Genomic DNA, 13033 nt, shown 5'->3' with positions numbered 1-13033 from the left:
AAGGTATATATAATCATGCTGAGAGATTATGGTGGAAGGGCTATTGCAGAAGACAAAATATGAAGAACTGAACATTTCAAAGTTATCCACAGTGAAAGAAACAACCACCTCTCGCACTGGGTAAGAGGCAACAAAAAGCAATGAAATTGTTGGGTATGACAAAAGGGCCAGTGAAAGATTTTGATCCATGTGTGGCACACTGAAAAGATGTATTTGTACACAAACAGTTGTTAGGGCAACTGGGGAAGGGGAAAAAAAAAAAAGTTCGAAGAGGAATTAGTACCCTGTTAGTAGAAACATGCAAATGGCATGCTCATCTTTCGGAAAGATTAGAAAAATGCAATGAACATCAGACCAGAATTTTTGATGAATGTATTCTGTAAAAGGTAAAACTACCTGAGTGTGAAGCCATGGGTTCAAATGGAAGAAAACATGCAAAACAAAGTCTTTGGAAATGTGCTGGTAAGAGTGAGTTTAGAAATGAGATAGGTAGGTGGACTGGGTGTTCTTCATCTGTCAGAAGGCATCTAATGCCATTCCACAAGAAACTGGATTTTCAGGCTGGCATAAGTTGGACATTTCTTCAATGGACGTAAAGTTTTCTAGAGAAAAAGAACAAGGGACATATTTCAGAGATGATTATTCTTGGAAAATATATCTAAGGTACTGAGAACTTAAGATTGGTAGGTTAATGTATTCATGGTGCATTTAGTACTGCTACTTACTTAGGCATCTTCAGCCAACCCTGGATCAATATCCCTGTGTTAAGCTGATATTCCTGTGCCTTTACAGGTGAGTCTGAAGTCCAACCCTTTGAATAGTGTTCTGCAAACTGGACAGGAAGGCCACAAGTGGATGGTAACTCCAATGAGCACTGTGGAATATAAACAACTTTAAAAAGAAAATACAGGGCCACATCTACCCAACCCAATATATGCAAAAAAATTTTTAAACATGAGAAACTTTTAATGAATATAAAGACAAGAATGCCTTTCTTAGTTTTCAATTAAACAAACCCAGGACCCCTTTCATGGGACTCCTGCAGCCTCAAAGCTGCATCCAATCATGAGCAGGGAAATGACTAATTCCTTTGAAGTAGGAAGATCCTTGACAAGACTGCAATTTTTCCACCCATTAATGACCATACTGCCTAGTCCAAATCAGCTCATCACTCGCAGAATAACCACAAGCAGATGAAGTCCAGGATCACCCTTTCTTAGTACAAGGAGATAGAGAAGACTCTTGCATCAAAACTTTATGAATAATAAGACAAATGATGCACATACCTTGTTATGAGCAATAATACCGCATTCATGACACTTGGCAGCATTACGAGCAAATGGGATGCTGTCTAAACACCCAGAACACCTTGCTGCACGCATTTGTAATCCCGATTGCCACCTGAAAAATTTATATATTGATTTGGAACAAGTAAAATATTCTGTATTCAAAGTGAGTAATAAATCATGATAAGAGATATGTTTCCAGTATGTGAGTAATAATGAATGAATGCTACAGACACATGTATTACAATAAAAACAGTCTAACGGTAATGTTAAAAGATTTACCATTTGGTGTATGTGATAATACAGAGCAATCACACATGAACAAATATATGAAAAAATGTCAGTCCTATGCTTCATGGCTGTGCTTTAATCAGGAGCTGGGAAAAGATGGACTCCTTTCAAGTGAGAACTTCTACAATAATATTGTACCCCTTTTCTTTCACTGCTAATGATACAACTTTACCAAAAGTGACTTTTAACTCCGGGTGTAACCAGATGCATGCAATTTCCTTCCTCAAAAAGTCACGAATGTGTGCTCTCAATGACATGGATGGTGGAAGACCAACCCTAAGGAGAAATTATTGCACAATGGTATCTTGTAGGCTTGGTGTGCAGCCTTGATATTAAGGTGAGAAACTCAATGCATTAATATCAATCGAGAAGCACTACTGACTCATGAATATACATCTGAAGGTGTTAAAGGATTCAACTGTACTCTGCATTTTTGATACCATGTTACATCATACCTATGAGGAATATTATGTCTCATACGCTGCTTTGATGCACTTTGTTGGACACTAGGTGAATCAATGACATTCTGCAGAGTCCTCTTTTTCTGTGGTGTCCAAGATGGAAGTGCAGTATGAGAAGGCAAGGGTGTACATGGCAAAAGCGGTGTCCGAGGAGCTCTAGGAGTACCCACAACACTTTTGTTATCTCCCCCTAAGAAAGTAATAAAAGAAAAACTGATTAGTAAAAACAAAGAGACAGTCCCAGGTTTTACACAATTCAGTAGCAATCACTGCCCTCAATTAGTCCATCCTGAAGCTGCATGGACCCATTTCTTTTTAAAAACAACAAAGAAAATGGCCCTTAAATAATTACAGTCAGTGCAAACTAGAGAAAACTCCCATTTTCCTACACATGCGCCACACTTCCTGGGTGTCGAGTTAACAAATAAGAGCTCATTCTGACCAGGGCCACAAATGCAAACCAGGAGGGTAGGGAAGGAACAATTCTTATTAAGCTAATTATTCATGTATCAAAGAGCATTTCGTCTACAAATCTGAGACCCATTCCTTAAAATTACTGAGAGGCAAGCACACAGTACAGGAATAGGAGACCAACTTCTTCAAACAATACCAGTCTCCTTTATAGCCCCAAGTTACAATTACACAAAACTTTCCTCAAACTGTAAACTTTAATCATACATTTTTAACATTAAAACATGTAGAATTTTACCAAAATGTGTTAAGATTCTTTTGTTACTCTGTTTAAAATGTGGTATTTTCGTCTGTTAAGCTTTTGAGAAATACTAACCACAAGCCCTTAAGGCAACAATTTCAGCACGGGATTTGGCAAGCTGCTCCTCAAGCTGTTTGTTTATCATACGTTCCCGAGCCAGTAGGTCCTCCAGCTCTCGGTATTGATGAGGCATAGAGAAGCCTGTGTTCTCCTTGTTTTCCTTACCACCAAAGAACTTGCCTTTAAGATTCTGTAAAATTAAGATGAGAATCAAGGAATTTGCTGGCTAACAAAAATACTATAATAAGAATTATTAAATTATTCCCTGGGGATAGGGGAGAAAGAATACTTCCCACGTATTCCCTGCGTGTCGTAGAAGGCGACTAAAAGGGAGGGGAGCGGGGGGCTGGAAATCCTCCCCTCTCGTTTTTTTTTTTTTTTCCAAAAGAAGGAACAGAGAAGAGGTCCAGGTGAGGATATTCCCTCAAAGGCCCAGTCCTCTGTTCTTAACGCTACCTCGCTATCGCGGGAAATAGCGAATAGTATGAAAAAAAAAAAAAAAAAAAAAAAGAATTATGTACATATGATGTTACAAAACACAACAGAAGCTTTTTCATGTTCTTTACAAGTATTAGAATAGTACCAGTAACTTGAAATTTTATCTCTGTCTTAGAAACTGCAGAGGTTGGTGACTGAGTTTGGAAAAGTGTGTGAAAGGAGCAAGTTGAGAGTAAATCTGAATAAGAGCCAGGTTATTAGGTTCAGTAGGGTTGAGGGACAAGTCAATTGGGGTGTAAGTTTAAATGGAGAAAAATTGGAGGAAGTGAAGTGTTTTAGGTATCTGGGAGTGGACTTAGCAATGAATGGAACCATGAAAATAGAAATGAGTCACAGGGTGAGGGAGAGGGCAAAGGTTCTGGGAGCAATGAAGAATGTGTGGAAGGAGAGCAAAAATTGCTATGTCTGAAGGAATAATAGTTCCAACAATCTTATATGGTTGTGAGGCATAGGCTATTTCTCTACTTCATATACGTATACTTCTTCATCATCCTCTCCTAACTTGTGCTTTACTCAACAAAATATTGGAGTATTCTTCAGTGATACGATTTTGTCCAGCAATAAGAAAATCATGATTCTTTTAAAGCATGTATATATTTATTCATCATCATTAGCTTCAATCTTACTTACACTAGGTTCATCAGGTGCATAAAAGTATACATAATAAAATGTAAAAAGTTAGTTGAAATATGTACTGACCTTTTTTTTCTTACTGTCTGTCTTTGCTTGTAAGAAGTCAATGAGTTTAGTTTGTTGATCAATTGTGCCTTTCATTTTCACTTTGCTGTCCTCATACAGAGCTTGATGATCTGCAGTCACCTGTTCCATATCCTGGATCCTAAAAACATTCTTTAGCTTAAGATGAGAGACATACATCAGGGGGAAAAAGGCTATGCAGCCCAATCTTAGTTGCATGAAGAGTACTCTTGTACAAAGGCAAAGGAGGATGAGAATCTATTGATATAAGGCTGCTGATCTGCATCACTTACTGAACCTTAAGAGCAAGACCAAATGATCAAATCCTAATGCATATAAGTCCTGATTTGGGGTCTAACCTATTGTGCTCACCCTTGCCACATAAACTCATAAGCTCTCCTTTGCCCTTACTCGCAGCCTTCCCTTTAGCCAATTCCTATGCATTACACTTAAAAATACTTGTTTTGGTTATCCCTCAAACTGACACTCTCCACATGTACAAAAGCTGAAACTCTCCACATGTACAAACCAAACTAATAAGGCAATATTTACATTAATGACCACTCCCATCAAAATATCAAAACCATCTCTATACAGTATTAAGACTATTGAAAAAATATCTCATTAGTATTAAAACTACCAGTTAAGACTGAAACACTAGCATGAGGTAGCTGACCATCTTAATGCATGAAAGTGATACTGTTGGTTAAAAAATGTATGAAAAAATGAAATTAGATCTTGTATACTAGCATGCTTAGATACAAACTTTTTCTTATAGAGTTCAGCTTTACATATTGCTTCTTCTAATCCTTCTGTTAGTCTAAAGTTTGAATCCTTTAGCGTGTGAATGTGATGAATATGCCCAGCTGACTCCTGTTGAGCAAGATCACACTGGCCTTGTACTTCCAATAATTTTCTCTCCAAATTTCGTATAAGTACCATTGTCTCACTTAGTTCTTTGTCTAGGGTTTCAATCTGTTAAAACAAAACATCTATATGTATAGCTAAAAGCCCACTAAAAATAAACAAGAAATATGACAAATTTAAAACAACACAGAATATGTACATCACAGCTTTAATAAAGATGAATTTTATAAAAATTCATAATTCATAACTAAAAAAAATCAACAGCTTATTTGTCTTACATGCCATGAGTGGAAAAAGTTCAGCCTAAACCACAATGCAGCACTGTGCAAAAACAAAGAGGAAGAATATAAACATGCAATCAAAAGACATATAACCAGAAATACCAAATGATTACTGAATAGAACATTTTCATACCTGCTCATGCAGCTCCAGATTAGTCTTCCCTGACTCTTTTAACTGATTGTTGAGATGGACAATTTGCTGATCAGTTTCCTCATCCACAACATTCAAGCGACTCTCAAGTTCTTTTACTTTCCTTTCTGGAAGAACTTGAGTGATTTTTCTTCATTAACAGATGCTTTGGCTTCTCTGACTTCACCCTGGAGTTTCTCTATTTCCTTCTGCAGTTTTACCCTGAAATATAAGCCTCCCATAAAATGCAGCCACAGAGGGAAACATTGATTTATTTGAGAACCTTAGCAATCAACTCAAGAGCAAAGTCATGTCCTTTGTTGCATTTTTGGTTGCAAAAGATGAAAGTATGAATGTAACTAATGTGGTCTAGTGTACAATTTTCATTCATGAAGTTGTGGGGCTTAGTTGTGGGACTTAGTTTTAGTTCATCATATAGGATAGCTAGATGGTGGATGTGAGCGAATGAGGGCGTTTCTTCATCTGATCCTGATGCTACCTTGCTGATGCACAAAATGGTGAACAAGTATGAAAAAAATTATGTATATCATGTTTTTCCATGTATATATATATTTGCCATTTTTTATGTTAATGAGGTAGTGCCAGGAAAAAATAAAGAAATGGCCTCATTCTCTCACATCCACTCTCAATCTGTCATGCACAATGCACCTGAACCACAGTCCCCTATCCACAATAAGTTTCCACAGCCCTTTCCATAGTTTCCTCCGACAATTTCATATGCCCTAGTTCAGCCCACTGACAGCATGTAATCCCAGTAACATTTGCCTTAAACATTGATACACTAATCAAAACAATGAGGTGTCTAGGTTCAGGAAACAGCAGTAAAAACAACAAGAAATTATACATTGTACATACCTGTGTGCTATTTAACTATGAATGTATTCTCTTATTTGCAAAATCCTTGTTACTGAAGTGATTTTACTATAATTTTTTATACTGCTGACGTCTAACAAATGAATAATACTACGTAATGTTTGAGTGTTGTACTCTGATATTTTATGCTATGTATGGCCCAAATGAAGTACATTTACATCAAATCTGGGCAACCACAGCAAAGAAGTCTGACACACCTTTCTTTGGGTATACTTTCTATCCACTTCATATGGTGTATTTTTCTAAAACTTATTAATTGGGTACCTACTCCTCCTGTTCCTGCTGGGAAATCCTTTCAGACAGAGATTCCATAATAGATAGCTCCTCATCTTGATCAGAACACACCTGCTTCAACTGTGTTATCACCTGAAATTGAAAATTGTTAAGCAATAAAAATGATTTAGAATTAAATGTAACAGTTATAAGATAGCCTTTTAACATTTAATGTATACTTATCATGAAAAAACCCCAACTTCCAAGTTAGTATCTCCAGCAGCATACTGGTGAACTAATCAATTCCTACTAGCAAATGTATTCTTGTAATAAATCCTCTGACATAAGCTCAAATGAATCCTGGGACCCTAAGGTTAAGACTAAAACAATAAAATGACTAAACCATTGTACTCCTAAATATTTTATGATACAGATTTACATTTTCTTACACTACCTACCATTTCTGAATGTTGCAGTTTCTTCTGTAATTCACTGATTTCCTCTTGAATGGCCACCTTTTCCTGCTTCGCTTCCTCCCTAGCTGCCTCAATCATTTTCATTTGAGACTCCAAGCCTCTCTTCTCAAGCTGAATAAGTAGAGGTAGATACAGACATAAACAAAATCAATAGACAAAACAGGTATAATAAAGCCCAAATTTTCTTAACTGTGTGGATAACAGAAACTGACGATCATATGAGTCTTCTAGTCTCAAAGTGAGTTATAGGTTTTCTAAAATCCCATCACTAATAATAATTCCAAATGATATTCATGGATTTAATTACACAAGTTTTCTCATTCTTTAACATTTATATAAACTCGAAACCTGTATGAAGAAATGGCCTCATCTACTCAATTTATTCTACAGCTGTCATGTGTAATGCACAAAAATACACTCTCCACCCACAACCAGGCCCCACAGACTTTTCCATGATTTCCCTCAGCCAACTCAAGTGCCCTGGTTCAGTCAACTGATTGCACATTGCCCCCATACACCAGTCACACCAATTCACTCTATCCCATGCAAGTCTTACACTCTCCTGCGTGTTCAGGCCTCTAACAATCAAAACCATTTCCATTCCATCCTTTCATCACACTTTGGTATCCTCCACTACAGAGACATGTATCCTCTGTCATCCACTCTTCACTCATTCTCTCCATATGTACAAACTATTTTAGTACACCCTCTCCAGTTCTCTCAACTATACTCTTCTCATTACCTCACCTCTCTCTCATCTAATCATTTCTGACTTCATCAATCCCCTCACACCACATATTGTCCTCAAACATTTAATTTTAGACATATTCACCCTCTTCGTATGTTCTCATCTATTGTCCATAACCTGCATCAATAAAATACCAAATGTACTGTTATGTGTTCAAACATATTTGTCTTTGCCCTCCCAGATAATTATCTCTCCACACATTCCCAAATCTTCACAGGACCTTCACCACCTCACCCATCCTATGACTCACTCCAGTTTCCATGGTCCCATTTGCTACCAAGACCACTTCTAGGTATATAAAACACCCCATTTCCTCCAAGTTTTCTCCGTTCATCCTCACACTCCAACTAACTTCTCTCTCTTCAGCGCTAAACCTAATAAACTTGCTTTTATTCACAGTTATTCCCAACTTTCTACTTTCACATACTCAACCAAACTTCTGCAAATTCTCGCTTGAATCTTTCATCAGCAAATAACAAATGACTCACTCCCCAAGCCTCTCCTTCCTTGACAGATTACAAAACTACCACTCTCTCTAAGACCATTGCAGTCACCTCACTCACCACCCCAATCATAGAAAAATTAAACAGATGTGGTGTCGTCACACCAATGTCATTTCCTCTTTTCTGAACACCTATATAAACCTTTACTCACCTCCATCAAGTACCAGACATCCCAAAAGCTGCCTCTGTCAGCATATTCATATCCAAAAGTATCTCTGGCATGCTAATTAGTATGTATATAATCCAATACTGACCACTTACTATCTTTCCCAATCATCCACATATAGTTATGTATTTCCATGTTTTTAAACTAGGTATTCCCAATCACCAATCCTTTTCCAGCGCAATTCCCCAAGCTGCTCATCATTTTCATCCACTACACCATGTAACCCATTTTCGCCAATTACACTCACAACTGCCACATTAACCACTCTTGCATTCATGTCATCCATAAATAACACTTTTTCTCTCACATCAAAATTGCTGACACACCAGTAGGCTCATCCTGAAATCCTCACCTCTCTTCCTCACTTCTCTCATTCCCAGATGCATATGCATTACTAATCACCTACTTAATGCTCCAATTTCATTTCTACCCAATTCAGTCAGAGGCTTACTTCCTTACACTTTCACACATTCCCACAATTTCTCCTTCAGCAGAAGTGCTACCCCTTCCTTAGCTCTTGTCCTCACAGTAACCCATGACTTTAACCCCTAAAGACATTCCTAAACCATTCTTCCCCCTTCTTCTTGAGCTTAGTTTCAATCAAACCTAGAAAATCCAGGTTCCTCTTCTCAAACACACTATCTATCTCTCCTGTCTTATCATCCTAGTTTCATCCACACACATTCAAACACCCCCATCCTGAGCCTTCAAGGATAATGTGCACTCCTCACTTGATCCCATCTGTCTGTTCCAACTTCTAAATGTTGAAATAAAGGAGAAAGTGTTTCCAGCCCCCAGATGTTACCTCTTTTAATTGCCTTCTATGGCATGTAGAGAATGCATAGGAATCATTCTTTCTCACTCATTCCCATCTTCAACAGTTTGGTTATACCACTTTAAAATTATATAGATCTTCAGTAAAAGTTTCAATTAAGGGCAACAAGATTGTCAATGTAATCAGGGAGAAGTATTACAGGGTTACAGGGATAGATTCGCAGCCATAAATTTGTCCCTATTGGAAGAGAAAGAGTACAAGGGTGACACAATAACAATTTTAGGAACTAATTTGACAAAAATTTTCATGTTTCTGAACCTACTTAATAATATCAGTAGGGACCAGTTCTTCAAATTCAAGATTGTTAGCAATTGGAAAGGACACAGTAAGAAATTAGGATATCAGTGACTCCAAAAAAATATAAATTATTTCAGTATGAATGTAATAAGATTAGCAAGCAATCTATACATACAAATGATATAAAAAATTGAAGAAATAATCATATGAGAGTAAAAGTTTGAGATGGGATCATTATGAATACAGAATCCTCTCATTTTGTATAAACAGGTAATGGACATTAACCATGTACCCACCAACCCACAAATATGCACACACTTTGCATACCTTATGACCATCAGCCTGTTGGTGGGCTTGCTGCAACTGCTTCTGCAGGTTCTCTGACGACTTTTGAACATCCTCCAATTCCCTAATCTTCTCCTTCAAGCTTGAAACCAATTGCTGAAAGAAAACTACAAATGATTATAGTATTCTATATTATATACACTTTCTCACTTTCAAGTACGTGGATATGGAAATATTTAGCAAGCTGTTCAAATCTTAAATAAGGCCAACACTGAAATGTTTCTCAAGTTTTGTCACCACACTTAAGTAGCACAGAGTTAACAGAAAAGGCCCAGACAACAGCACTATATACACCATTTACATCTTTCCAAAATATATTCTTATTGTCTCTGAATTTCACTAATAATCACCCCCATCTCTCATTTGTTCTCTTTTTCTGCTTGTGCAGCATTCTCCTGACTTCCTACCACTTTCTTTTCTATGCCTCCAATCACCCAAGGCTCCTTCCTTATAGATATTAGCCATACACATCCATTACAATAATCATAATGACTATCAAGAAAGAATATTGCAATGCACCAATTACTCACCAGATGGTCAGATGTTCTCTTGGCCATTTCTGCCTCCTGTGCTTCAATTTCTTTTTTCAAATCATCAATAGTTTTTCTTAAGTCAGCCTCTGATTCAGCAGCTTTCTGAATAGCTTCCTGTTTGAAAAGACACTAATCAATGTGCATCAAGAGGTTATTTTATTCATAATTCCATGGGGTAATGTATCATGTGTCGAAAAATCTTTTTAATTTATTATCAATAGTTCCACTTCAATTTCCATTTGGTGGACCAGGAGTATACAACCCCTCAGTTCATTTATACACTGTCAACCCCTTTTAATATCAAAATCTTAAAAGTCCTACCTCCTTTTCATCAAGTAGGCTACGCTGCTCTTTGTTTCTTTCACGAAGATACAAGATGGTATCTTGGGCTGATTTGAACTCCCTTTGAGCAACACGGACATCAAGTTTGCTATCAGAAAGTTCCTGTTTTGTCTATGGATGTAACAACATTTACATTATGGTAATTAACTGAAAATATACACCAAAATTGCCAATAAATTCCTAAATATTATTATTATCATTATCATCATTATCATTATTACTATCATTATTATACATAATCGCCATTTCCTGCGTCAGTGAGGTAGCATCAGGAAACAGACGAAGAATGGTCCATCAACTCATATACACACATTATTTATTTATTTATTTTGCTTTGTCGCTGTTTCCCGCATTTGCGAGGTAGCACAAGGAAACAGGGGAAAGAATGGCCCAACCCACCCATATACACATGTATATACAAACACATCCACACATGCAAATATACATACCTATACATCTCAACGTATACATATATATACACACACACAGACATATACATATATACACATGTACATAGTTCATACTGTCTGCCTTTATTCATTCCCATCACCACCCCGCCACACATGAAATAATAAACCCCTCCCCCCTCGTGCGCGAGGTAGCGCTAGGAAAAGACAACAAAGGCCACATTCATTCACATTCAGTCTCTAGCTGTCATGTAATAATGCACCAAAACCCCAGCTCCCTTTCCACATCCAGGCCCCACAAAACTTTCCATAGATGCCCATAGGTTTCAGAAGTGATAGAGGATGTGTGGATCAAGTGTTTGCTTTGAAGAATGTATGTGAGAAATACTTAGAAAAGCAAATGGATTTGTATGTAGCATTTATGGATCTGGAGAAGGCATATGATAAAGTTGATATAGATACTCTTTGGAAGGTATTAAAAATATATGGTGTGGGAGGTAAGTTGTTAGAAGCAGTGAAAAGTTTTTATCGAGGATGTAAGGCATGTGTACATTGTAGGAAGAGAGGAAAGTGATTGGTTCTCAGTGAATGTTGGTTGTTTAATTTGTTTATGGATGGTGTTGTTAGGGAGGTGAATGCAAGAGTCTTGGAAAGAGGGACAAGTATGCAGTCTGTTGTGGATGAGAGAGCTTGGGAAGTGAGTCAGTTGTTCGCTGATGATACAGCGCTGGTGGCTGATTCAGGTGAGAAACTGCAGAGGCTGGCAACTGAGTTTGGTTGAGTGTGTGAAAGAAGAAAGCTGAGAGTAAATGTGAATAAGAGCAAGGTTATTAGGTACAGTAGGCTTGAGGGACAAGTCAACTGGGAGGTAAGTTTGAACGGAGAAATACTGGAGGAAGTGAAGTGTTTTAGATATCTGGGAGTGGATTTGGCAGTGGATGGAATCATGGAAGCGGAAGTGAGTCACAGGGTGAGGGATGGGGCGAAAGTTCTGGGAGCGTTGGAAAATACGTGGAAGGTGAGAACATTATCTTGGACAGTAAAACTGGGTATGTTTGAAGGAATAGTGGTTCCAACAATATCTGGGAGTGGACTTAGCAGCCGACGAAACCATGGAAGTGGAAGTGAGTCACTGGGTTGGGAGGGGCAAAGGTTCTGGGAGCGATGAAGAATGTGTGGAAGGAGAGAACATTATCTTCCAGAGCAGCAAAAATGGGTATGTTTGAAGGAAAAGTAGTTCCTACAAGAAACTTGTTAACTTGCCTTTAAATCCATCTTTAAATCACTGTGTTGTTCACAAAATACAACATAGAGGAGATATGTTATTCATTTTTCATAAACTCAGTTAAGACTTCTTACCTCTCTTAATTCCTCCGATAACTTTGTCATCTTGTCCTTATCTTGGGAATGAGCAGTGCGAACAGATTCTAGCTGCGTCTCTAATAACTGCAGTTTTGCCTGATAAGTCTCTTCATAAGCCTGAGATGAGGATTTCTTGCTTTCAATGCTTTGCACAGTTTCAGTTAACCTTGAAAGAAGAACTTCCAACTCGGCAATCTTTGACTTATGTTCTCCTGCAAAAATGTTTGAGTATCAACCAGAAGATTAGACACTGTTAAAGGCTACCTCGCTAATGTGGGAAATGGCGAATATGTACGAAAGAAAAAGTATACATATCTTTTTATTATCATACTTGATCGCCAATTCCCACATCAGCGAGGGAGCACTGGAAAACAGATGAAGAAAGACCCATCCACTCATATACACACATATATACATAAACGCCCATACACACACATATACATACATACACATATCAATGAAAAACGTATATTTCTTGTGCACCTATTCATAAACTAGAAAAAAAATATTTCACTGTTTCCTGTGCACCAAAATAGAAAATTACTCAGCAAATGAATCAAACAGGATTTGAAGATTACTGCTTTTTTTTAAGGGCATTCAAAAGGGTGAAACCCGTGCATTGGACAAAATGAACAGAAGCAAATGGTAAACGTGGGGTATCAGTAGATGTGAACAAATGAGGCCACTGTT

The 13033-nt window shown here is 37.6% G+C and overlaps 1 protein-coding gene across 1 annotated transcript in view; it reads right to left on the bottom strand.

Annotated features, from left to right (window-relative positions):
• The window catches only part of LOC139756343 (citron Rho-interacting kinase-like), a 52762-nt gene that overhangs the window by 17702 nt on the left and 22027 nt on the right, over positions 1-13033 (bottom strand). Inside the window, 14 exon segments of the mRNA XM_071675702.1 lie at positions 726-874; positions 1287-1401; positions 2033-2228; positions 2826-3000; positions 4008-4146; positions 4771-4979; positions 5286-5407; positions 5410-5504; positions 6445-6542; positions 6848-6976; positions 9682-9795; positions 10230-10346; positions 10554-10685; positions 12341-12555. Of these exon segments, the coding sequence (XP_071531803.1) occupies positions 726-874; positions 1287-1401; positions 2033-2228; positions 2826-3000; positions 4008-4146; positions 4771-4979; positions 5286-5407; positions 5410-5504; positions 6445-6542; positions 6848-6976; positions 9682-9795; positions 10230-10346; positions 10554-10685; positions 12341-12555 (2005 nt within the window).

Source organism: Panulirus ornatus, chromosome 21 (genome assembly GCF_036320965.1).
Source record: "Panulirus ornatus isolate Po-2019 chromosome 21, ASM3632096v1, whole genome shotgun sequence".
Classification (NCBI taxonomy): domain Eukaryota; kingdom Metazoa; phylum Arthropoda; class Malacostraca; order Decapoda; family Palinuridae; genus Panulirus; species Panulirus ornatus.
This window is presented reverse-complemented; position numbering and strand designations above follow the sequence as displayed.